The 27,979-nt window shown below is 38.8% G+C and overlaps 1 protein-coding gene across 3 annotated transcripts in view; it reads left to right on the top strand.

Annotated features, from left to right (window-relative positions):
• Positions 1 to 27,979, top strand: part of LOC103183439 (protein EFR3 homolog A) — a 103,915-nt gene that overhangs the window by 64,788 nt on the left and 11,148 nt on the right. For all 3 annotated transcript variants that reach the window (XM_042346808.1, XM_042346807.1, XM_042346806.1), the window contains 8 exons: positions 4,036 to 4,150; positions 9,081 to 9,132; positions 9,733 to 9,905; positions 11,281 to 11,356; positions 14,931 to 15,092; positions 15,311 to 15,442; positions 15,999 to 16,066; positions 26,218 to 26,345. In XM_042346808.1, the coding sequence (XP_042202742.1) occupies positions 4,036 to 4,150; positions 9,081 to 9,132; positions 9,733 to 9,905; positions 11,281 to 11,356; positions 14,931 to 15,092; positions 15,311 to 15,442; positions 15,999 to 16,066; positions 26,218 to 26,345 (906 nt within the window). The remainder of the gene's footprint in view (positions 1 to 4,035; positions 4,151 to 9,080; positions 9,133 to 9,732; positions 9,906 to 11,280; positions 11,357 to 14,930; positions 15,093 to 15,310; positions 15,443 to 15,998; positions 16,067 to 26,217; positions 26,346 to 27,979) is intronic.

The following is a 27,979-nucleotide window of genomic DNA, read 5'->3' as shown; positions in this document are numbered from 1 at the left end:
TTTTTCAAGCTTCCCTTGAGGTGTAGATTCTTAGATGTGACCACCAGATACCTTTTTGTGTGTGTGTGAGTGTGTAACAGATCTGAATAGAAGTGAGAATTGGATCTTTCAATGAAAACTTCTGCTTCAGTTTGTGTTTGTTAAATAACAAAACACAGGTTGAGGAGAAGAGCGGACTATGTGACGGTGAAGTTCCCATTCAAAATAAAATAGTACCATTTATAGTCAATGTGTTAACACTTTCTAATATTTTCCTTTCATTAGGAAACATGACATTTAACGTAACTAATGTACCTGCTATTCAAATGTTGAGTGTACTGTAAAATACAATGGGTGTAGGGATGCTGTATAAGTGTTCTGGATTGGTGAGTGCATTCACCTTGCAAGCAAGAGAACCCGGGTTCATTTCCTAGGGGGGCAAACCTTAGACAAGTTCCCTTATTCCACACTCTTCGGTTTACTAGCGCAGTAAATAGGACCCCGGTTGTTAGTCGTTTGGCGGATCGCTTACCGAGAGTAATAGTCCCTCCAAAAAAAATCAAACCATGACTTTGTGGGACATTGCTATGCGCAATTGGCTTCCATGTTTCACCCACAAATCCATTTTACAACATATTCTGTGAAACACTTTAAGATGTCTTAATGACGTGATAAGGCACTGTAACAAATGCAAGGATTATTATCATTATAAATAATGCCATTTGTTACCATACTCAGTATGCCCTCAGCGATTCAGAAAGTGTGTCTCCAGAATTTACAATTTTCAGACTGCTGGGGAAATAGTAAAATCATTTAAAACCAAAAGTAGTAAATCTACAGTTATGTCCTTGTAAGTAAACGGGCTGATTCATTTCTTTTTCCACTTTTTGAAAATGTTCCGTAAGTTAGCTAGGGAGGGAACATCTGCCAATATTGGTCTAAAAGTGTATGTGTGTATTTGTGCTGATTGAGTAAAGAGGGAAGATTCGCGAGCAGGACAGAGGTTAATGTTGCGAAAGTAACAGTTGGTTATAAGACGGGAGAAATGCATCTCATTTCCCTGCTGCTTCAGGGAGGCTTCTGTTGCTTTGTAAATAACTAGACTTTGCACATCTGAAGCTGAGACTTCAGTCGTCCATGGTGAGAAGTAGCTTTGTACTTGATGTGTCATCCACGCAATGCTGATGTCAAAAAAATATTACTCAGGCAATCTTCCGGCTCCACTTGAAAATGAGTCATTCTTTGGATGATCTCATTAGTTTGGATCGGACTTCTTGTTCTGTAGGTCATCTGTTTTGTTTCAATCCTTTTTTGTTCTTGAAACTGCCAAGAGTAGAATACCATTTCTACTCACTTAAATTACTACTAGTGATCCTGTGAATTCTAAACCGCAAGCACCAAAATTACATAAAGGATTTTAAACCAGATGTATTGGCAAGAAGTAAATACTGATCTTGCTGTGTACAACAGGGTGGGCTATAAAAATATTTCAGTTGGTTCCTTTGTGCTGCCAAGTACAGCACGACCCGATTAAGTTATCTCATTTAATATAATTAATGAAAACCTAATTTACGATCACTGGATGCCTTAGAGATACATAAATCTCTCTTATGCCTAGTGCATACTTTGTCTTCACAGCATACAATTATTTCTACATTATTTAAGTCAAAATGAGAGAAAACCTGCAGTTAGTGGTGGCGGCAGTTGATAAAAGGTTTTGAGACATTCAAGAAAAATTACTTTAAGCTTGATTGATTGAGAGGAAATCGTACTGTGGATTATAATACTGTAAAAGTTATTAACATGACAAAGATGAGTAGATGAGGTATTTAAATCTTTCCAAAAATGGGCTCGCTCATTTGGTAAAGTGCTTGACTTTTGTCAGGCTTCTATCCCTTTGAGAACAGTAAAGTGAATACTGGGGACAAATTCGGAATGCAACTCTCGACTAAAAAAACCATTGAAATGGAGATGAGCAAGCACTGCTCCCCCAAAGATCAAGACCTTCTGGGAATCTTACTATCTTTCCTGTTTTACATGCCCATACCGTGTTTTAAATTAAAAAAAGCCGCCCAAAATTGGGATTTATAGCAACTTTCCCATCAGTCTTATAGTGAATTGCAGATATTCAGCAAATTGCTTTTGCAATTACTGTTAAAAGTAACAACGCCAAGATTACATTTGTATAGCGCCTTTCACGTCGGGAGGACTTCCAAAGTAAGTGCAAGTTTTAAGAAGAAAAATCATTTATGTGGTACCAGAAAAATTGCTTTTCTTGGAAGTGATCTTTTAGTTTACTAATGTCTCCCAGAGCTAGATAGATTGTTTCTATAAATGACTGGAGCGCAACACAATAACCTTTTAAAAAATCCAGCAACATCTGTAGTAGCTGTAATATTTGGATGGCTTTCTGCAATGGAACCATTGAACAATAATAGAAAGAAAGCATTTTTCAGCCTAGAAGGTTATTTGTTCCACTACATTTATGCTATTTCTGTTGGTAGATTCATAAAAGCTACAGCTCAGAAAAGGCCCTTCCAGTCAGGTTGGTGTTTATACTCCACACAAGTGCCCATCCTATATCCTATCCCTAGTCCCATAACCATTTTTTCCCCATATACCTTAACTTCATTCTCTCCTAACCACATGTCCAGTTTTTTTTTGGACGTGCACATGGTTGCTGAGTCACCCCAAGTCCCACTCTCTGTGATTTTTTTTCCTAATCTCTGTTCTGGACCTTTCCTGATTTTGAAACATCTTTCCTATAATGAGGAACCCCAGATTGGCCATAATATTCCAACTGTTGCCTGAGCATCGTTTTGTACAGATTGTATTTCTAAATTATCCCACTTACCTTTTATTTTATTTTTTATACAGGAGAATATACTCCTGTTCATATTAACAGGAAAAGATTTTTACGTGGGCTATTTGTTCATCATTAATTCTAAAGAAGTCATGTTACATTTGTTAAATGTAAAAAAAAAAGAATGTGAACAATGCAAATAATTGTGCATTTGCAATTTCTGGATATTAATAATCTGATAAACTGATGAACATTTTGAATAGAAGCATTTGTAAAGCAGGTAAAGATACTTGGGGAAGAAGGATTTTAAATATAATCAGGCAGTTTACTTGAAGTATCTAGCAATAGTGAATAAATTGATGGATTTTCTCTGAATGGCTTTTATTGTTCCTCACTTTGTCCTACAAAAATTATCTCTTTCCTACAATAATTTTGTAAATTCCACAGTCAACAATTGCAACAACGTTGGATTTTGACAAATTGTATTGTCAATGCTTTCACAGCCAAGTAAAGGTTTCTTTCATATGTGACCTTAAATGTACAAATAATATGGAATGATTAGTATTGTGTTTGGGATATGTCATACCATTACATAAGTATTAAACATGAAAAAATTTATTTGTTTACTTGTTTACTTAATTCTGTATAGTAGGGTCTTTTGATGTATTGGAATTCTCCCTGAGAATAGGTATGCTGACTTAGAGTCTACAATGTAGTGCCTTTAGTCTGTTATAAATATCCTTTTAATATAAATGTATATTTCTCCTGATTAAAAAAAAGCTTAACTGATAACACAAACAGTCACTCCACAGTATATTCTGTGAAGCTCTTTGATACCTCTTCCTGACATGAAAGACACTACCAAATGTAAAGATTAGCATAATTATTATGATTACTATTAGATATTCATCACTTTATTTGTTTATCATTTCCCTGTTCTTTATGCATCTTTACTTTCCTTGCCGCTTTTCTTTGCTTCTCGATTTTTCACACATACCTTTTTTATAGATATATATATATATAAATGTGCATTGTCTTTCAGCCCCATCAGTAGAAGTAACATAATCAGAAACATTTAAATGCTTTGAGATTAAAATGTAATTTACTTGCTGTACCAGTCTAAGAAAATTCTATTTTTTCCAGATTCTAAGTGACTTTGATTCTGCTTAGTTCTGTTATTGTATGAAGGTGCTCAACCTCTAACCATAATTGTGTTACTGAAAAACAAACTGAACTTTGTGTTTTTGTTTTAGGATTCTTTGGGAGCAATCTTCCAGATTACCAAAGATCGGAAATTATAATGTTTATTATGGGGAAAGTTCCTGTTTACGATGGCACCTCACATACACTGGATACCAGCCAATCTGGGTAAATTGTCACTTCTTTTGTGTCAGAAAAGAAACCGGTTTACACGCCATAACTAATAATAATAATAATAATCCTTGCATTTGATATAGCGCTTTTCACGTCTTCTCGACGTCTCAAAGCGCTTCATAGAATAGACTAAAGTGAATTGACTGTATATTTGTGGGCGAAACGCGGCAGCCAATTGCGCACAGCAGTATCCAACAAACAGTCGTGGATTGAAAATGACCAATTTATTACTGTTTTGTTTTGGAGGGATTATTATTAGGTGTGTGGAGTAAGGAAACTTGCCCAAGGTTTCGCCCTGCCTGGAATTGAACACAGGTGTCTCGCTTGCAAGGCGAGTGCTCTAACCACTGAGCTACAGGACTCCACTTATATAATATAATCCATTATATTAAATAATCCACTTATAATGTCTAACCTGCATCTTTCATTAATACCCAGTGAAAGATTATTCCAGATGTATTTCAGTCTTGAACTTTAACGACCAGGTTTTATTCAATTGATTTTTGATGTGATCAAACATCTTGATGCAGCAAAAATATTGACTTTGCATGGAAATATATTGTGATGCCCTCTCGGCTCAGGCACATTTCCCAGACTGAGTGTCTTCGTCTAAAATTCTGTTTATAGAATTCAGGATTACAAAAACAGATGTATTGACTGCCCCTGCATAGTTAGGTTCATAGTTTGAGCAATTGTGCCAAATGACCTTCTTGCTAAGAAAAATAAATAAGTTGAAATTTATTTCACTGTGGTTTTGTTACAAAAATGTCTTTTTGCAATTATATAGTATTCAAAGGAATGTAAAATACACAACTATATGTACTGTTGAGAATTTTGTAATGTAATACTTGAATAGATTAAATCAGCACTGTAATTGTTGTCAATTCTGCAGAGCTGTGAAGCTTACGTACATTTAGCTTAATTGGATTTTTCGACTGGCTTCACTTTTTCTATGAGTGACAGTTTTAATTTAAAGGCCAAAATCAGTCTTCAGTGTTTTAAATGTCAGTAAGTTCTGAAACTACAAAGCCCTTTTTACACTTTATAGGCTAGAATTTAAGTGTCCGCAAAGCACATTTCCAAATTAAATTTCCTCAGTCTTGACATTTATTTTTTGCGCTCACTTGTGTGCAATGACAAGCAGCTACTGAAATAATTTACATGTTTTTTCTCTTAAGGTATCTGTTTTTTCATTTCCCACTCTTTAATAAGTGAATGTAGTCATTGATGGCCCTTTTCTTTTTTTAAAAAAAACTGCAACAAAGAAATGTTATTAACAGCAGCTCTGATTGGTACTGAATGTTTAATGTGCTGGAGCAGTGGGGTAGGCATCTAGGACTGGGAAGAAATCCAATCTGAGCTCAGTATAATAGGAACTGGCTGAAGTTGGATCTGCCACATCCGTTGTCTGAGCAATTAATTTCACCTGAGAAATTCAACACATCGGTTCTTTTCCAGATGGTAGGTTCAATATGTCCAGTCTCTAGCAGGCTAGTTTCTCACTTAAAATATAGTTATTTAGGTAAACAGGGTGTGTCCCACCCTGGCCCCACTCTCTGAAATCCCATTCCCGGAAACCCACCAATTCACCCCCTCACCTCATTCAAGGTCCATCTCAAGAACTTCCTCTTTGTCCGCACTATTATTCATCTCCCCCCACCATCCCCCTCAGTTCCCATCCTCAGCTTGGGTGTCATGACAGGACTGTCAAGCACATAGGGATGTCCTCGCAATGTGGAAGCACTGTATAAATGTAATTTTGCATTGTCTCTCTAGTGAGAGTATACATTCCATTCCAGACATGGACATTTCCACATATGTTGGCATATATATGTCCAACACTCTCTGTTTTTGAAATTGATAAGCATGGTACTGGGTTTCTACATATGTCAGATATTTATCCTATCCTTTTCTGGGATGACACCAGGGCTTTACTGGGATGATGCCAGTGCTGGCAGATTACTGCTATCAGGATAGACTGGTTAGGCCTTTTTACGATAGAGATGTTTTAGAGGGAACCTAGTGGAGGTGTTTCAAATTATAAAAGGGTTTGATACGCTTAGCATGAATAGGCTGATCCATGTAACCAGGAGATATATTTATAAGCTAGTGACTGGGGGATCTAAAAGAGACGTTAGGAGGAACAACTTCACGCAGAGAGAAATTAGATTGTGGAACTCGCTGTCTAAAGCGGTGGTTAATGAAACAGTGTAGATTCATTCAAGAGGGAGCTAGACCTCCACATGAGGAAGAAGGGAATTGAAGGTTTTGGGAGAGAGTAAGGAATGGGTAGAAACTATGGAGTATAAACACTGGCACGGACTGGTTGAGTCAAGTGACCTGTTTCCGTGTTGTACATTCTTTGTAGATATCCAGTTGACACAGCAGGAAAAGCTAAGGCACCAGAGATGATTCTTGGGGGATGCCCTACCTGCCAATCCATCACCTTCATTCTAAATCTGTATCTACTTTTCCAGCCAATTCAATACACAAGCCTCCTTTGGCTTCAGTTTAGCTAGTAATCTGTGATGTAATATTTATCAAATGCTTTCTGAAAATCAATATGAATTACATTCATTGATGCTCTATCTATCATGTCAGTGACTCTGTCAAAAAAACTTTTAGGTGACTGATCTTTCACAAAGCCATGCTTCATCATACTCTCCTGTCTAAATGGTAGAATTTAACACCAAATGTGTTTATCCAGGTGCTCAGTTCCTCATTGCCTCAATGATGGAGTCTAGTAATTTGTCCACATTTGGTGTTAAATGCTACCATTTAGACAGGAGAGTACAATTGTTACGAAAAACTGTGCTGAAAGAATACCTATAAAGGTGCATGGACATATTTAAACCAGCTTTGAGGGTAACACAGATGCACAAATCTGAGATTTGTTATCAGTATGAAAAAAAATTATACAAACTCATGAGAAATATTGTTTTGCTTGCTCCAGTCTGCAAATTGCTGTAACAAAGTCACTGCATGTTACCGAACCAATTAGATTTCCTCCTGAAATCAACCATATCAGAGATCTGCTTCCATCTTAAAAGTGCAATGAGTGACAACCTCGCCAACTCACAAAATTGGACTGGCCAGCCAGCTATGAGCACATTTCACTGGATAGACTAGTAAAGATAAAGGTAGCGTATTAGCACTTTACCCACTAAGCAGCAAGCTTTAAGTCAGTCTTGTAGCAATAGTACAATCGCACAAGTGGCTCAGTCTGAAAAATGCACAGGTGATTTGTGTTACTTGGTGTGCACAAAAGTGGCATCTTAATTTCATTTGATTTCACCGCACCAAGAAGGTCATTTAAAAGAAGACCAGGAAGGAGGCTCGACCCAATGCACATCTCTACAGAGGATAAAACTTTTTGTGTTTATTGCAATGAGATTTTATGCATTTGCTGGTGTCTGTTAGGAAGTCCTGGAGATGAATGTTTTCTGTTTTTTTTTAAAAAAGTACATCGGTAAGGTGGCATGTTAATGTGCATCAGTCTCCTTTAAATAGCTGCAGATTATCGAAGCCCAGAATGTTCCCAGGAGGAGTTTGATTCTTTTAAAGGTCATTGTTTCCATGCAGAGATGACTATTGTGCTCCAAAATTTTACATAGATCTCCCTTAGTATTTCACTTCTCCTGTGTCTAATGAAAAATAACCCCTGTGCCGTTCAGACACTTAGTGCTTTTCACAGCAGGATTTGCGGTATGATGCGTCTTTTTATAAACTGGCTCAATTTGAAAACCATTTAGTTCATGTGATTTGCACTTAGAGGGATGGGGAGGGGGGTACAAATAGAAAGCTGCTTTTGAGCATGAGCATTGAAAACATTTCTGAGCCCAAATAATAAAATGTTTTATTCATGCAACACAAAGTAAAAAGTGTTACAGTTAGTCTAGGACAAAATGTTCAAGAATTTGAAAAAATATTGCTTTAAGATGTCATAAAAGTACTCAATGCACTTTTAAAAACTTAGCACATTTCAATAAATCTCCAGCCTTCCAGGGATTAGAAGTTTCTGTTCTTTAAAAGCAAAATTAGCAAAAAAAATTATACTTGAATAATCTCCGTGTTTAATTTTGGCCAGTATTACTGAAGTGCTTAAATGTATTTTTAGAAGCAGGATACATTTTTTTCTTCAAGTTTTTAAATACGGAAATATAATCTAGCCCCTCTGTTCCATAAACTCATATTTCCTGCATGTCTCTAGCCTCCTCCGCCAACCCATCTGCTGCCAAATTTCTAGCCAGCATGCCGTTCTCTGAAATTTCCCATTCCAAACCCTTCCTACAAAAAAATTACCTCTAGCTTCAATTACAGTTTGTCACGTTCTTCCTATAATGTTGTTCAACAATAAAGGCATTAAATAAAGACACTAAGTTGTTTTTGTTGGGACATGGCTGTCGTGTTTGCCTACTTAAAACAGTCAATGCCCTTCTAGCATTTTGATGTGATAAGGTGCTTTGCAAATGCAATTTCATTTTCTTTATATAATACAGCTGCAAATAAATACTGTATTTGAACGTTTTCAACTGACATTTTTTGTAGTTGGGCACTACTCTTAAAATAGTCCAAGCATGTGATCAACATTTTACCTTTACACATGACATTTTACAAATGGTAAAGCTATATTTATGTAGTATTTTAGAGTTAGAATTTAGAGGTAGAATTTGCTGAATGTCACATGATACTGTTCAAAAAGGGAATGGAGTTTCTCCAGTGTCCTGGCCAACAATACCCCAGATAAAATTGGTCGTTCACTTCATTGAGTTCTGCAACTTGGCTGCCACATTCACCTATAAAAATGAGTCATTCTATTTTATAATATATCCTGTGAAGTGTTTTGAAATATCTTCTCAATGTGAAAGATGCTACTGTATATCAAATGTAAGTATTATTATTATTATTTCTATTATATTTACAGGGAACAAGCAACTAGAAGGATCCAGGTCATGCTCCTAAGGTCACTGTTTATGGTAAGTATCAAGACAGAAACAAAAAAATCAAGAATTGTTAACAATTTTGTACACTTTACTTTTTTTTTCTTCCTGTAATTTGATAATCTGTAATCTAAGTGCAAAGTACTATATTTTGATACTATATTGGAACTGTAGTCCAGGATGGAGTACTTTATATTTAAAGAACTTGCTATAGAAATAGAATGATAGCACTCATAACAAAATACTGCAATGCTTGTTTCAGTATTGTACCTAGGTCCAATCTCCTCTTGAATAAAAACTGCTCTCTAAAAACTCTCTCCATTTAATAATAATCCTAGAATAATTGAATCCAAATGCATTAATGGTGTCTTAACTCTTTTTCTCTCTTCTTCTGGTGACCAAACTCGGGTCAAACATATAAAATGTACAACCTTACCTTGTTTTGTTAGCACTTGGACCAATTTCTATCCTGGAAAATGCTTTAATGGCCAAATTAGCAGCTTACCATACAGAAATATTAAAAAGGAAATAGAACACAGTTACCCTAATTTGACCATTTAACTGAAAACTACCAGGAACCAAAAGATGGTTCAAGATAGTAAATTCATATTGTCTTGTTCATTGTTTTTAAATTAGGTAACATCTGGATATAAAGCGAAAAGTATAGCAGCTGCCCTTCCAGCTCCGTTTTTAGAACCATTATTGTCAGTCTCTCTAATGGAAGACAGTGAACTGAGACAACTGGTGCTCCAGATTCTGCACAGCCTTATTGATCGTCATGACAACAAAGCAAAATTTAAAGGAATGAGGTAAACTAAAAACGTTGTATGTTATTTAATGTTTGTTTTGTACATAAGTGGGCGTCAGACTCAGCACATACTGTAATAATCTTGCTTATTTCTCCAGTGAACATTTTCTCTTATACGCATGATTATATTTATTCTTTCCATTGCTTTTATAAGGTTATTAGATGAGTTTTGGTTGTCATTTTAAGCAAACTCCAATTGCTGAGGCTTTGATCTGGATATCGGCATTCGGTTTAGCCACCTGATTTACAGAAACCTGGCTAAAAATGTTGATGTATGAAACTTGCACAAGTACCATTTGGCGTGGTTGCATCCTGCATCTGCTGAATTTTCTTAATACAAAATTACATTTGTACAGCACCTTTCACGTCGGGAGGACGCTCATTTTGCAATCAAAATTTATACTTCGCAACAATTAATGTTCTGGGATCATTGCATCTGTCCTGACATTTTGTGAGTTGATCGACAGTTAAAAAGCTCCAAGATAAAATGGAAATTTCCAAACGCCAACATTCTTTGTTTCAAACACCACATCTAGGTTCCTTCATTTACAACAACAACAACTTGGATTTATATAGCGCCCTCCACGCCGGACGGCGTCTCAGAGCGCTTTACAGTAACAGATCCCGGGACCGAGCCGGGGGGAGGGGGAGGAAGGTGACCAAAGGCGCGGCCGAAAAGGAGGGTCTTCAGCAGAGACCTGAAAATGGGAAGGGAGGGAGTGAGACGAAGGGAGTGAGGAAGGCAGTTCCAGAGCATCGGGGCATAGTTGAAGGCATGACCACCGAGGGTGGAGCGGAGGACTCGGTGGACGAGGAGGAGGCCAGACCCGGAGGAACGAAGGCAACGGGTACTGTTTTGAGGAGAGGTAGGGAGGTACAGAGGAGTGCAGGGACTTGAATACAAGGGTGAGGATCTTGAAATCGATCCTCTCTGGGACAGACAGCCAGTGCAGTCTGGCAAGGACTGGCGTAATCGGGGACGGAGTTTCGTGCGGATGAGAATGCGGGTGGCAGAGTTTTGAATGGTTTGGATTTTATGGATTTATTTATTTTATGAAAGGAATTATTTCTGGTGTTCGAGTGAACAATCCCCCAAGTAAAATTGGTCACTTCCTACATGGCTGTTTGAGGGAGATTGCTGTGTCTAAAGTGGCTGCTGCGTTCGCCTTAAACACAGTCTTTGTTTCAAATGCAAGGATTATTATTATTTGTGTAAATCTTTGCAGTAAAATCCTGTGAAGGAAACACTTTGAAACATCTCGATCATGTGACTTGGCAATATACCAAATGCAAGGATGATTATTAGGAAATGTCACTAATTTCTGGTGGAATATTCTGTTCAATTATTGAGTGTTGTCGAACTCCTTTCCAATTAGAATCATCCCTGATGTTTCGACACTGAAGATAAAAAGGGAAAAGAGCTCAAAGCAAGATATAAGTTTCATGAAAAAGGTAATTAGAACTTGATTATTCAATCTCATTTGGCTCATAATGGAAACCTAATTAAATGTTATAATAATCAGTTCATTTGTCAGATTTTGAATCCTCTTTGCTTTTAGAAAAAGGAAGATATTGTATGCCACTCTTTACCTATTTTTATAAGTGCTATACCATGGGAGTAATCTTAAATCCTCTCAAAATTATTACCATGTATCATTCACTTCCTTTCCTCACGTGTTCATTGAAGACTTAAGAAATTCCTGTAAGTTAACAATTATTTTTCGCTTCTCATAATTGCACGTTTAAATGGATTTAAAATTCATGAGCTGATCTCACTAATCATGCAAAATTTAGGTTTGCACTTATTATTATGCCTTAATTTAACACATTTTTATCACAATAACAATGACAAAGGGAGATTGACTTAACAAAAATTGAGATTCACTTGAACTGTAAGGTGTACTTCAGTAGTGGCCAAAATTGTCATATTGTTACATGGGAACATTGAGCAATAAAAGGACAGAAAATTGTCAAAGGAATATCTCAACATGAAAAGACTCGGTCACTGACTTTTGCAGGTGGGAGTTCAAGTACTGTTTCAAACCGCACAATACTTCTGAGCCACACAGACAAGGAATATGCAAGATATGGCTCTGGTTGGAATGTGGGCATTAAGTAAGGATAGAATTGAGTTGGGTTTAGCATTACTTGTTTCAGTTCACACATGAAAACAGCGTATTGGTGTGAGAGAGAGAGAATTAGAAACAACTGCATGATTCTGAGGCTGGCTTCAAGGATGGCTGAGCACAGTTAAATGGGAAACAAAGCCACATCACTTAAATTGTACGCACTGGGTTGGTAAGAAACCTGAAAAAATAATAAAAGGTATGGGAAAGGAACGGGGGAATGGAATTAAAAAAGAAGTCTGCAATGAAGAACATGAAAAAACTGAAATAACTAACGATGTATTCAACTTTAAACATCATTGCATTCTTTCTCCCCAAAATAATGCAAATAATGTATCAAGCTAGTTTCGCCCAAAAGAAGCTGAAAACCAAAGCTAAACTTATTTTGAAATTAAAAGATGCTACTCATTTCAGTGCTATGACTAATCGTGGTTCTTAAAAGACTACTGCCATGGCTCCTATTTTACCTGTCCATGTTAATGGATGTCGTCGTTGTCAAGAAGAAAAAGTATTGTTTTTGTCCTCAGCCAAAACTGTAAAGCTGTTTCCCTACAGCTGAGGGTGTTCCATTTGATTGAAACAATAGTGAATGAGAATAACACTGATAATCCTTCATGGATCACTTCTGACTGGTACATTGGAAACTTACCTTAAGGTCAGCACTATTATGGTCAACTCACTAATGTAGTCTGTTTTTTGTAGTCTTTTTCGTTGTCTTTTGTTATTAAAACATTAAATGTAAACTGACTAGAAGTTAACTCATTAATGCATCAAAATTTCTTAGACTGTTAGTTGACCTTATCATTGAGTTTCCTCTGAGCTTTCATCTAACCCAGTTGTTGTGTTGTTCAGCAAAAACTCAAATATAATGGTCACCGTCATTTGTTTATCAAGGGTTGTTAGGTTTGCTTGCATTAGGTTTTCAGAAACTTCAAACTTGGGTATTAGCATCCTAGTACAATTTCTCTAAATCTTCAAGGTTAAATCTGTGAAATATCTATCCTGTTCTTGGTTTAGATGTTTATTTTTTAAAATACCAAATAAGCAAAAATTATATTTGGGAACAAATGTTATCGCTAGGCTTAGTGTTTTAAATGTGTGAATATGTGATACTGTTTTATGCCACATATCAACTGAAGATTTCTCAAGCTCTTATTTGAAATTAGTTACAGAGCTAAATGTTGCCTAGAAGAGTTGTTGTACTATAAAGACTAGTTTCTGATCAGGACTTGTGTGACTTGGTTATGGTAGCAAATTGATTTATAATTTGATTTCTTCCAGATATACAACTGACATTGATGAGGTTGCTTGTGGCTTTAACTAAACCACAAGAAAAGTTATTGTTTGGACCTGCTCACTTGTAATGGTTCTATAAAACTGAATGCATTTAATCTGTAGTAATAAGTACATTTCCTGGAGATCTTTCATTTATCTTCATCTGTACTGTTTCCTTTGGTTATCAGCAATGATTAAATCATGCTTTAGTACAGAAGACACAGTTTGCTTGTGGCTCCAGTAGTAGATCACAGCTTAACTGCTGGATTGCCTAAAATAATGAGAAATTGTCGAGTTTGGATAATGAATGTGAAATCCCAGATTCTGGCTGTCCAAAAATAATAAGTAGTACAGTCTGTAGGAAGTAGACTATTTCCTCCATATTTGCACTTTTGTTCGGTAACTCGTTATGAACAGAATCCATTGCTAGTTTCATATCGCCTTTCAGTATTTGAAGTTTTTTTTTCCCAAAAAAATACTGCATATTGTTATAAAAACAATTGGCACTTATCTGTTGTACGTAAGAATGATGGCATTGCACTGATGATAGTACCCAATTAGTAAAGTCAATGTGATATATCACTGATCAAATGCATTTTATATAATGTAAAAGTACTTTGCTATTGTTCTCCTTAAAACAACCTTGTTATGGCAGTCTTTTAATTAAATTCAAACAGGATCATATACTTGCTCATTTCATGTCATGTAGAGATGTTAAGAACTTCATTCCATACCCCATGTTTTTCTCCCCTGGAGCCTCCTGACCCCATCATTAGATCTCCAGTCATTAATATCAGCCTCAGCTGTGGTTCGGTACTTTGGACTGTCTGAGTTCCATTGTCTATCAGTTCTTTGCACTTTTGGCCCACTTGTATGTCAGGCTGACTCCGGTGGTAGTACTCTCGCCTCTGAGTCAGAAGGTAATGGGTTCAAGCCCCATGTCTTGTTTTAGAACTCGTAGCGACTAAGCTGACACTCACTCCAATGCAGTGCTGGAGGCGTGCTGCAAAGTTGGAGGTGCCGTTCTTCAGATAAGATGTTAAACCGAGGTCCTGTTTGCTTTTCAGGTGGACATTGAAGATCGTATGACACTAGTTAAAAAGAGTTTCTCCCAGTATCCTAGTCAACAATTCACCAAATAAAATTGGTCATTCGTTTCATGGCTGTTTGAGGTATATTGTTTATGCAAATTGGCTGCAACATTTGCCCACAAAATACAGTCTCTCCACTTTACAGTACGTCCTGTAAAGTGCTTTGAGATATTCCTCCAGACATTCTTCCAATCCACAGGTATTTAAAGTGCAAGATTGATATCCCCTAAACAGATCTTGTCTCATCTGCTACATCTATTTTTAATGGGAAATACACGATGGGCTTGATCCTGTACCAGATTTCTGAGTTTAAGAAAAAACTGAGTTGATTAGTTACAATTGCTTGGCAATCCAGACTGTGTAATGTAGAAAGTAATTTTCTGTGTAATTAATCCTATTGTTGTGCAATAAAATAATTAACCATTATTACGGTACTTTCACATTGAATTTCTCTTGCCAATGAAAATGCATCATTAATAGTATTCTAATCATTTTGACCTTGAGCTTTATTTATCCATTGCATTTGTTTTCCAGCAAGGACAGCAATTGTATCGATACATTTACCTGGGCTGTAAAGAAGAAGATAATGACCTCAAAAACTTTGACTCTCTGTTTATTGCTCTTGCACTAATCACCATTGAACTGGCCAATGACGAAGTGATCATAGACTTGGTTCGCCTTGCTCTTGCCATGCAGGTAACCTGGTGTGCAGAATGTTTTCAATTTGTTGTTGATACAGTGCTTCTTTGAATTATACTGTGCTCTTTCACTGATATTAACCTACTATTGGTAGAATCACATGTATAACAGAAAATATCTATTTTATCTTGTAACATTTTTCTCCTTTTGTTCTGTGAATTTGTAAAGTAGTTCTGAAGTACCTAATTTCTAATAATTTCTCTATTTTATAATAGGACGTGGCGGTTAGCAATGAAGATAACTTACCCATGTATAACCGTTGTGCCATCCTGGCCTTGGTGGCTGGATACTTAAACTTTCTGAGTCAGATGATTGCCATACCAGCATTTTGTCAACATGTAAATAAGGTTAGTAACTGGAATGTAACAGAATTAGGAATGCCTCCTTCACTAACATGAATGCACGGTATAAATGCAATTTGTTGTCATTGTATTTAATGATGACTTCGAAGGAATAAAGCAACATGTCCTCGGCAAGATAGATGTTTGTGTTTAATGCCACATTGGCCAGCTTAACTCAGTGATCTTTGGTTGTCCACGATATGTCAAGTTGTTTATATATCTGATAAGGTGCTGATTGACTTAATACAATTGGTACCCATAACCCGGGTTTCTCCCCGCGTCCTGGCCAACAATCCCCCAAATAAAATTGTTAATTTGTTTCATGGCTGTTTGTGAGACGTTGCTGTGTGCAATTGTGCTGCTACAAATACAGTCATTCCATTCCACAGTATATCCTGTGAAGGACTTTATGATGTCCTTCCAACATAAGACACTACCAAATGCAAGAAATATTATTTTTATTATCCTGGGGTAATTCTCTTGTTTAAATGGACAACTTGCTTAATAAATTTCAATAACATGAAAAGCTTTCAGATACATTAGGTGGTTCTTGTTTTTTCAGGTGATTGAAATGAGAAATAATGAAGCACCCTATCTTCTGCCAGAAAATATTTCAAAAGAGAAGTCTGTGTAAGTAGAAGATTTTATGACTTGAGTTTTGGAAATAAATTAATTGTGTAATTTTAAAACTCGGTCATTAACTTTGAATAATGCCGGAAATACATCAGAGATAACCAGAAGTACATCATAGGTGACTCACCAGAGCCCTGCAGTCTCCTAACCTTTTCATTTCTTTTGTGATCATTACGAAGCTCTTGACAATGACCTGACAGTCAGTGAAAATAAATAACTTGCCAAATGAACAATATATCAGATTGGAGGGGGAGAGGGAAAAATTAAAATGTATGTTGTTTCTTTCTCAGAAAGTTCCTAATACACTGCTCCTGTTATCCAGGCTATAAAATTCCACAGAAACTTTTTTTTTCACAACTATTGTTTTTGCTATTTTTACTTGCATATTAAGTCTCCAGTACATTTTGTTGGAAAGCATGTGTTTCTCACATTAATTTCACAAAGTTATAAGGAGTAGGGAATGGACTTGGAATTTTCCCTGATACAATGAAATTATGTGGAATTATGGAAAACATCTCTGCAGTGTAATTCACTTATTGCTATACAAATGTAATATTGTTGCTGTTGTTGCATTGAGCTGTTTTAAAAAAAATCTTATTAGAGCTGTTTCATTCTGCATAACAATCATATTAGTTATATCTAGGGCAAGTTGTGTTGTATTTTATTCTTTTTTTTAAAAAAAGGGTTTTGTGCTGGAGTGAATAGTGCTGTTTCTAAGCATGATGCAATAAAGGTGGGGGTGGAAACAGCAATAATCACAGTCCTCATTTTTGTAGAATCCAAGTTTGGATGTGGTGGTCATTGCATTGCAGTATTAATTCATCCAAGTCCATCTTCACACTGTGTCTATCAATCGCATTCAACATGTCAATGATCTTGAGCATCCTCCAGTAAAATTTATGAGAAAAACCTATTTAGTAAACTGGTAATGCTAATGTAAAACATGTTAGAGATCCTGTAATGAAAGGGCTCCTCACACTGTAGTACAAGAGTCAAAGGTTTAATAACCAGAGACAATACATATAACCGGGGACCTTTCGGATTCAAAGATGGCGATCCAATCCTTCCTCCGGGAGAGAATGGCGACCGCTTTTGTGCACGATGTTGATCTGCCCTCCTTCTCCTTTGCCTCGGTGTCTCCTGAATCTCTTAAACAGACGGTTCTTTTCTATTTTGTCTCTCTGAGTCTCTTGCACAGACAGTCTAGGAGGAGGTTTTCTATCTCCAACCCAGTATAAAATGGCGGTTGTCTCTCTCCTTCACACAACACACCCTTCTCCTGCTATATGGCCGCTTGACTCGCTATTGCTACGTCTGCGTCATCCCCTCACCAGGTGGCATTAGTTCAGTTCACGCTGGTTCTTTCTTTGCAACGAAGTCTCTCTCACAGAAACTAGCCCATCCGAGATGAGGTGTCTCAGCCGCACTCTTTCATCAGCCTACAGTCCTTCCTTAGCTGCTGTTTGGCTGATGTACCATTGCCTACAGGATCTACTAAATGATAATCTTCAGAACTATTGCATGAACTTTAAAACATTAACAATGTCCTCAAAGCCATTACAGGGGGTGTCATATATCTGTTGGTGAACCTTAATTCTGTGTTTTTAGTATTGATCATTTGCCACACATACTTGTCAAAGTCCAAATGTCCATTAAACCATCAGTTTACTGACGATTAATTTTCTTTATTCAGCAGTTTTCATCACTTCGGTCACCATTCTCAAACCCAGAGGATGTTTTTTCACACCGCTTTGAATCCTGTAATATACACTTCACTTTCATTAACTATTGGTAATGACATTGTAAAAGTAATATAAAACAAATCAGAATATTTACATTTTATCAGTACACTTAGGAAATCTTGGTTTAAGATAACATATCCCAAACTAGCTGTACCCGTTGCAGCTTCGCTTGCAACCAAAGATCCAATATGGAATGTAAATTGACAACAGACATTTTGTCTTTATCTATACTCAGCTGGGAGGACACCTGTGAGAGGATTCCTTTTGGGAGGACTCCTTTATATATTTAATGTGAGTCTCTCTCTTTCCCAGTCTCCCTTTCACAGTCTCTCTCGCTCTTGTCTCTTTCACGATCTCAGTCTCTCTCCCAGTTTCTCTCACTATCTCAGTCTCTTCTCTCTCAATGTCTCTCTGTCTCTTCTCTTGCCCAATCTCTCTCTCTCTCTCTCAGTCTCCCTCTCACAGTCTCTCTCTGTCTATCCCACAAAACACAGTCACTACACATTATAATATATTCGCTCTCACAGTCTCTGGATAGACAGGATTACACAATAGATTTTTTTTTCTTTGGAAATCCTCCCAAAAATATGCCCATGGCAATGCCAGGTGTAAGACCTTTCCGATAAGGTATAAATCATGTCTCTTCGTCAATCAGAGATTGTCAGATACACTGACACAGACAGACGTTGCTGTTTTATTAGTATATATTATGAATGGTTGTGGGTTTTGTTATATCATCCTCACATTCTATCTTTATAAATCTTGATCACTTACTATATCCGGGACTCTTTCTAACTTAGTGTCTTCCCGTGTTCTTTACAAAATTTGCATAACTTATGCTCCATAAGCGTTACACATCATGGTTAAAGCTATATTATCATTTTCCCATCTTCCTCAGAATCTTAACATAGCTGGCTGGATTACACAAGATGCCTATACCAACATATCGGTTTACCTGCAATCTCAAATGTTACATCTATCTTAACTGCCCTAATCCTCTCTAGTGAACCATATCCCCATTCATGTTCTGTTTTGTTCCCAAATCTTTTCATTTTAACTGCTATCACCTGTTCAGTTGTGTTTTTTTCTCCTTTTTTAACATTTGGCTATCATGATTGTCCCAATGCTCGCACCTCACCGCCGTCACGCATACTGAATATGTTGCCAATGACCGTGTGGAGGTCCTTTTGTGGTTATTGGCTGCTGTTGTGGAATAGACAGCTGACTGGGTTGATCTTGCCCGCTAGTCTCACCCTAGACTGTCGAGCTAAAATGGGTGGGAGGGTTGGGGAGAAAAGGGTAAGTTGTCCCAGAAGAAGACACTGGACAGGAGGTGATGAGGGAGATCATCATTAGGCACAGAAGGGACCACCACAGACACCATGGGTTGTGACCAACCATTTTTCTTGGTAACTGTGGGGACTGAGTCACAAGGTGAAGGCTCCTGTGCTTTAAACAGTTTCAGGTGTTTAATGTGATACCAGTAGTCTGTGATTGCCACGTGAGGTGGGAATAGAAATTTGATAAACTGCAGGACTGGCTCGCTTAAAAATGTAAAAGAGGTCAATATATTTAGCACCAAATTAGCAGTTGCAGTAGTATTGCGCACTGGAAAGGCTTCCATCCATTGGAAAATACATCAATAACTACGAAAATATATTGATTTCCCCGTGCTGTACCAGGACCAATGTAATCAATTTAGAGATCCACCTAGGGACCCATAATTGGTCTGGTATGCCACAAAAGAGCCTTTTCTTTTGGGATCTGGATTGTGCTGAGCACAAATAAGACAATTGTAATAATTCTGTATATTGTGTGCCATTTTTGGCCACCATCCCAAATTTTTAACACATTTCAAGCTGTTGTCTTATGCTAGGTGTCCTCCAGTGGGTAAGTCATGAATCATATAAATGATGTCATTATAAATGGGCCATCAATATAAAATAGTCACAAATAGATCAAATAGGGAAGTTAGAAGAAATTTCTTCATACAGAGAGTAGTGGGAATGTGGAACATGCTACCACAAGGAGTTGTTGAGGCAAATAGCATAGATGTATTTGAGGGAAAGCTAGATAGGTACATGAGAGAGAAAGGAATAGAAGGTTATGCTTGAAGGCTTAGTTGAAGAAGAACAGGAGGGGGCTCATGTGGAGCATAAACACTGGCGTAGACCAGTTGGACCGAATGGCTTGTTTCTGTGCTGTGTATTCTAATGTATTACGAAGTTGTTGGGGGACAACGCACAAGAGATTACCTCCTGTATTAGTATAAAAGAGAATGCCTTGTTTAATGCTAAGGGTAGTGCGAGATTGGGAGAATTGGTTAGGAAGAGATGGATTAGATTTGAGACCTGTAATGCAAGACAAAATTAGTGGATCGCTCTGTTGAGCTGCTGTTACATTTAGAACAGATTCTTCAGGATTTGTCTGCTGATGGAAGCCATGGGACTTGCTGTTGTCGGAGAATGCCTTTCCTGATCAGATTTAGCCTCACTCGTAGAAAGTTCATCCACTCCAGCTGCAAATGGACCTATCTTACTATGGAGTCATGTAGCTCAGTGATTAGAGCACTCACCTCGCAAGTGAGATACCTGGGTTCGATTCCCACCAGGGCGAAACCTTGGGCAAGTTTCCTTACTCCACACGCCACATCCCTCAAGAAAAGAAAATATAATAAATTGGTCATTTCAATCCACGACTGTTTGTGGGACACTGCTGTGCACAATTGGCTGCCGCATTTCACCCACAAATATACACTCAATTCACTTTACAGTATATTCTGTGAAGCACTTTGAGACGTGTAGAATACATGAAAAGCTCAATATCAAATGCAAGGATTATTTTTTATTATTATTACTATGGGCTTCTACTTTATTTAAATTGCCCCTTAAAAGCTTCAGCTACTTCCAGTATATGCTGTAATTGTGATGCAGATGCCAATGGCTTACCAACCGCAGACGTAAATCCTCGAGTTTGCCAAATGGGTAAGTATTCTGTTAATGAATTACAAACATATGATGAGTCAGAGTAAATGGTTAATGTTAGTCCAAAATCTTTAACATGATCTACTACATATGTCACAGCAGCCAGTTCTGCTGCCTATGCTGAAGCAGAGGACATTTTAAATCCCAAATCCACTTGTTTTTGTGGGCAGAAGATTCTGAAGCCTGCGTATCGTTTTCCATCTTTAACATAACTAGAGCCATCTATATAAATGGAAGCAAAATTTTCTTTCTTCACCCCCAAAGAGACCAAATTATGTGGTACACAATTAACCTGATGTGTGTGGGTCACCTTCATATAATAAACTAGCTGCCAATAGGTCCGCTCCCTCTGCTCAGTGGGCTCTGGCCTGCTCCATGTTCCCCGCCCAGCACTCCCCACCATCGGCGATTGGGCCTTCAGCCTCTCTGCCCCCACCCTTTGGAACTCTATCCCACATTCCCTTCGCCTCGTTCCCTCCTTTGCCTCCTTCAAGGCGCGTCTCAAGACCTTCCTATTCAACGTGCCTTCGGCCACCCTCCACCTTCCCTGATCCCAACCACCCCCCACTCACTTGGCTCCTAATCCCTGACTGTTCAGTGCCTTGGGATGTCCTCCTGAAGTGAAAGGCACTTTACAGATGTAATTTTATATTGTATTGTAATCTACGGCAGTGAATGCGAGACGTACAACCACAACCACCGTCAAACTCCGGTCCTGCTATTGCTGCTCTATTTAATACTCCACCGTGTGCTTAGTTATAACATGCCCATAATCTCTGTCCAAATGCCTCAGGATGTTCATTTGGATTTTGCGAACATTCTCCCAACGCTCTATAAGGATCCCCTCTTTCAAATCCCACACAGGCTAAAACATCTTCCTTTGTCTGAGTAGCATTTCTATTCCCTGTCTTAGCATCAACTGGCAAAGCATAAAAAAACTGGGCGTCAGCGTAAATAAAATCAGCTTAGCATGCTCGTCATTTAAATCATTAAGTACAATTATATGTGCTACTGCTTCAAAATGCGCTAGTCCATACCCGTGCCGTTGTATTTAAGCAATTTTGCAGCCATTCCTTGTAAATCGCGAAGTGTATAGGGGGCAATAATACGCGCTTCAAGGATAGGCCGTGGTTGATTACCTGCCTGATCCAAAGTTGGTATCTGCACCCATTGCTGCGTCCCGGGCACCATAGGAGCAGTAGATGTTATGGCCGAATGCGGCGATGGCCCATTCCTCCACTGGTCACCGTCATGGTAGTGGTACGCCTCATCACCAAAGTCATCCACACTATCATCACCTGAGGAACTTTGCAGGACCATAATAATGGCACAAATCGTTTCTCTCTCTGCAGAAAGCATTTTCTTTAGTGCACTAATCTGACTTTCACACCCTTTCTGTGAAATACTGGAGCCTTTCTGACTTCTAATTATTTGTTGAGTTTGGACATTGTACGCTGCTCTTAAATCCTCAGTTTGTTGTTCTAATTTCCTGCTTCTCAGCTCCCAATCCAATCTCCTTCCTCTCTTTTTTCTAAAAGATCCTCTACTATTGCTAATTTGTCCATTAATTCCTTTGTCTTTTCTTTCTGCACTACCGCGAGCTGCGAGGCTTTGCGAGAGTTTCTTTCTGACTTAATTTGGCCATATATTCTCTGGATTGTGCTCTCAATGATAATAACAATAGTGAGCGTTAATTATTTCTGCTTCTGCTGCTTCCTTTTTTTAAACTAAACACAAAGGTTGTTAAGGATTTAATTCCTTCACGTCCAACTTTACACTGACTCGAAGGAAACTTCCCTAACTTTGCCAGTCTCACTTATATCGTCACTAACCAACTAGGCTTCTGGACTATCAGTTTCAGTTAATTAATTGATTAGTATTTAACATCAAATACTAAAACAAATACTAATTGATTAGTATTTAACAAATAACAAAATTACACTTCTAGAGCACCTTTCACGTCGGGAGGACATCCCAAAGCGCTGAACAGTCAGGTGTCGGGGCCTGAGCATGGGGGCGGGCGGGGTAGAGGTGAGGGAAGGCAGAGAGTTGGGGAGGGAGACCAAAGGCACGGTCGAAGAGAAGGGTCTTGAGACTGGCCTTGAAGGAAGCAAAGGAGGAAGCGAGACGAAGGGATCGTGGGATGGATTTACAGAGTGTGGGGGTAGAGAGGCTGAAAGCACGGCCACCGATGGTAGGGTGGGTCGGGCGGGAGACATGGAGCAGGCCGGAGCCTGATGAACGGAGGAAGCGGGCCGGTTGGTAGGGAGTCAGCAGGTCAGAGAGGTAGGAGGGGGCAAGGCCATGGATGGCCTTAAAGGTGAGGACGAGGATCTTGAACTCAATCCTCTGGGGGACGGGGAGCCAGTGGAGTCGGGCGAAGGTGGGAGTGATGGGGTCACGGAGCCTGGTGCGTGAGAGTACACAAGCTGCAGAGTTTTGGATGATCTGCAGCTTGCAAAGGGAAGAGTTGGGAAGGCCGATGAGGAGGGAGTTCCCGTAATCAAGCCTTGATGTGACGAATGCGTGGGTGAGGGTTTCCGCAGCCTGAGGGGTGAGGCAGTGGCGGAGTCTGGCAATGTTGCTGAGGTGGTGGTAGGCAGTGCCGGTCATGGGGGAGAAAGGACAGTTCAGGATCAAACAAGACACCCTGGTTCCTAACTGGCTTAGTGAGGTTGAGTGTGCAGCCGTGGAGGCTGATGCTGCCAGTGCCTGAGGTGCGGAGGCGCTGGCTCAAGCCAATCAGGAGGGCATCGGTCTTGCTGACGTTGAGTTGGAGAAAGTTGGCCCTCGTCCAGGAGTTGATGTCGGACAGGCAGTCGGTTAGGACCCCAGTTGCCCTGGAGTTCAGGGTGGAGGCAGAGAGGTAGAGTTGAATTTCATCCGCATACATGTGGAAATTTACCGTATGTCTGCGAATGATGTCACCAAGGGAGCATGTAGAGGGTGAAGAGGAGGGGACCGAGGACAGAGCCCTGAGGAACATCGCACGAGACGGTGCGGGGACTGGAGGAGAAGCCGTTTGCCACGACGAAGAAGAGGCGGTGGGAAAGGTAGGACAGAACCTTGAAGGTTGAGGTGGGAGGAGAGTCGGTGGAGGAGGATTGAGTGGTCCACAGTGTCAAAGACGGTGAAGAGGTCGAGGAGGATGAGGAGGCAGAGGAAGACCTGGTCACACATGGTCAGGATGCCATTTGTGACCTTGACCAGAGCAGTTTCTGTGCTGTGGGCAGCACGGAAACCCAATTGGACGGGTTCATGGAGGGAGTGAGAGAAGAGGAAAGAGCAAAGCTGGGAGGCAACGGCTCTCTCAAGAACCTTGGATAGGAAGGGGAGATTTGAGATGGGCCGGTAGCTAGATAGCTGTAATGGATCAAGGGAAGGTTTCTTCAAGGTGGGGATGATAGTGGCTGTTTTGAGGGGGGAAGGAACAGTGCCAGATGACGGAGAGGTTAATGATGTCGGTGAGTAGTGGAGCAAGGAGGTGGAGCTTGTATTACCTTTGTGAATAACGGCGAATTACTTTTTATTCTCACCGTCCCGTCTAGGGTGCCAATCTGCAAGTTTATGGGTTCATCACAATGTAACACAAAGAGTTAATGGTTTAATAACCAAAGTCAATACATACAACCTTCGAATTCAAAGACGGTGATCCAATCCTTCCTCTGGGAGAGAATGGCGACCTCTTTGTGTATGTTGTTGATCTGCCCTCCTTCTCCTTTTCCTCGTTGTCTCTTGAGTCTCTTAAACAGACGGTCCTCTCTTACACAGACAGGAGTTTTTCTATCTCTGTCTCAGTATAAAATGGTGATCGTCTCTCTCCTTCACACAACACACCCTTCTCCTATCATGTGGCCATACTGACTGAGGTTGCGTCATCCCCTCACCAGGTGGCACTTGTCCAGTTTATGGTGGTTCTTTCTTGCAACAAAATCTCTGTTACACAGAAACCAGCCAACCTGAGATGAGGATTGGGGCGGTGGGTGTCTCAGCTGCACTCTTAAATCAGTTTACAATCCCAAGAATAGCATGATAAGTGTGGCCAGTTCGTTAAGTTTGTGTGACCAGTTCCTGATTGGGTTGGAAATTAGGATAGTAGGGAAAATCTTAACCTTATTAGTTTAGCAACCATGCAGTTACTCTGTCTGCAATTCTTGCAGTCAGATATTTGGGTCATGACAGCTGAAAAATTGCAAGAGTTGAGATAACTACTGGACTAGTCGTCTTTATCGGTCATTATATTCATTTGAAAGTGGTCCTTCTACTGCATGATGCGCCTACCTTCACTTAAAGAAATGTTACAGTCTCTATGTAATTATTTAATGTATGTGATGTCTAATATATTTGTCTTAAATTTCATTAGATGTGCAGTGCAGCACATCGGTGACTACTACCTTATCCTTTTACTTTGTAATAATAATAATAATCCTTGCATTTGATATAGTGCTTTTCATGTCTTTTAGACGTCTCAAAGCGCTTCACAGAATACGCTGTAAAGTGGATTGACCGTATACTTGTGGGCAAAACACGGCAGCCAATTGCGCACAGCAGTGTCCCACAAACAGTCGTGGATTGAAAATGTCCAATTTATTTTTGTTTTGGAGGGATTATTATTAGGCGTGTGGAGTAAGAAAACTTGCCCAAGGTTTCGCCCTACCGGGAATTGAACCCAGGTGTCTCACTTGCAAGGCGAGTGCTCTAACCACTGAGCTGCAGGACTCCACTTTAACTGTATGGATTGCGGGGCCCAAGAATAGACTTTAATATCTTTATGTGCTTTAGGGAGGGGATGTGTTTTCTGCCTCTGAAAATCTTTTGATATTTCTCAGCAAATGGAGCAGCATTGTTTCCTACAAGTTCAATTCTTAAATAAGGTTAGTCTTTCAGCAAGTTCTAAATTGGAAGCTTCTCAGTTATAATTTAGACACGATTCATGCCAGTGACCATTTCGATCACAAGCAAGCTGTTGACCCAACTTTGACCATATACCTTTATTTAAAACTAAAAGCCAATTCAAATGTCAGAGCTTAATTTACATGTCATTACTAAAACCACACATTTGCACTAATTATCATAGATTATTGCTGTGGGGCAGTAATGAGGTTGTCACATTTTAATTAACTGTCTCACAAGCTTATTTTTAATCAAGTTAACTAAGATTGTGAATTATATTGTCTTCATTGCACTTTAATGCCATTATAATAAAAATCTTTTGTCAATTCTGTCTTCAGCAAGGCTGCTAATGCATTAATGCAGCATCGTAGTTTTAAATTTAGTAAAAAGAGAAACAATGTGTCAAATGTCTTTTACATCTTCCAGGATTTTCCAAAGATTTCCTTTTTATTATTTATTGCTCCTCTATAAGTGCACTTTAATTAAGGATGTTTTAGCCATTTTATGGAAAATTCTTTTCTATTAATAGATTGCCCAAGTCCTTGGAGAGCCAAGAGAAGAGCTGTTTTTTCTTACAAACCGAGATTGCTGATACTCTGGCAAGCAGTGGTTACAGTGTGGAAAAGTTATCTGTGCCATATGTGCCCCAAGTCACAGGTATGAGTGGCATTGTTATTTATTACCTGTTATCAATGTTTATATATCTCAGCTGGAGGCATTTTTCTGATTGAGCCAAATTTTACCTAAACTGCTGATCCATTACCAACAGAATCATTTGCAGTATCAAACAGCACAGTGGCAAAAAATCGCTTTAACCTTTTTTGCTTTTCTGTGCATTACGAGGCACGTGCTGGGCTTACAATGTCAATATAGCAGTGACACATGAACAAAGCCATTCTTTCAGTCTAAAATCTGGTGTGAAAAACATGAACAATTTATTTGAGCCTGACTATTCTTCTCAAGAGGAAATCTGGAAGAGGAAAAGAATATTGGTACCTCATTGGTAGACTTAATTGTTTAATTTAAAATTGTCCCATGGAAATGGAAATCATTAAACTAAACAATGTATACTAGTGACTTTTCTGTCGTTGCAACAACAACAATAAAATTACATTTGTATAGCACCTTTCAAGTCTGGAGAACGTTCCAATCAATGTTTTGGACCCGAGTTGGGGGTCGGGATCGGGGAGAGTGGAGGGCAGGTGGGTGGGGAGAAGGAGGATGATTATTGTAGAACTTCCATATTGTTAGAGCTTTGACTCTTATTACAGGTTCCAATTTTGAACCTGTAATAAGATAATATTTAATACAATTGGACTATCATATGAAATATATGCCACTGGTTTAACGTCCAGTTAAATATTATGACTTGGATATTCCATTTCCCAGTTGATTTTTTAAAAATGTTATTTAGTTCTGAAATGTCTAATAAAAAATTGCAATTAAATTCTTAGTCGACTGAGAAGATTTGTAAAGTGAAATAATTTTTCATGCAAATTATTGCTGTGCAATCGAATGTTAAGTCACCTATAGTGGTGACTCAAAATAATCCTGATCACAACATGCTTTGCTAGTGGGGTTGAAGGAGGTGACCATTAATGTGCATCGAGGTTTAGGATGATGCATGTGTTGTATTCACAAAAGTTGCATAACCATTCAAGTAGGGAAAACTCAACACTGGAAAAACTAAGCTTCCTGGGAATTCAGCAAATAAATCAAAGCTATGTTTCACCATGATTTAATTTAATTTGTTTACATGGATTAATTTGAATTGTCAGCTTGTAAAATGTTGGGGTTGAAATTCCCAGCAATGGCTGGTGTAGTCAGCAGCTCCCCCTGCTGAAGCAGCATCCATAGTTGGCTGCTGAAGGCTACTTGAAGACCATAAGCTTGGTTCTGAGAATTGTTCTAAGTTCCTAAACTGCATATTGCTTAACCTACAGTTTGATGTTACCAGCCAGAAGGTATGTTGTGTTTTCTTTCTGAATCCTCTAAAGAGTGCATACTTTCTAAAATGCATCACTGTTTCTTTCACCAGTTTTCTCATGTGTAGTCACTATTCTCTGCAATTTATTTTGTGTCCAGTTCTCAATCAGCTTTTCCTGAAAGGAAAAGCCAGACGTAAGTGCAGACGGAAATCAAGAGGTAAACAACAGTTTGCTAGCAGCTCACCATGTAAAAATCATGGATGCATCTTTGCAATGAATATTAGTTCACTTGATTGTCAATGCTTTAGAAGTACAGTTGGTTAATAGATGCTGGGCAGCATTTCCCAAACTAGTGCTATGCTA

Source organism: Callorhinchus milii, unplaced genomic scaffold (assembly GCF_018977255.1).
Source record: "Callorhinchus milii isolate IMCB2004 unplaced genomic scaffold, IMCB_Cmil_1.0 Scaffold2, whole genome shotgun sequence".
Classification (NCBI taxonomy): Eukaryota; Metazoa; Chordata; class Chondrichthyes; order Chimaeriformes; family Callorhinchidae; genus Callorhinchus; species Callorhinchus milii.
This window is presented reverse-complemented; position numbering and strand designations above follow the sequence as displayed.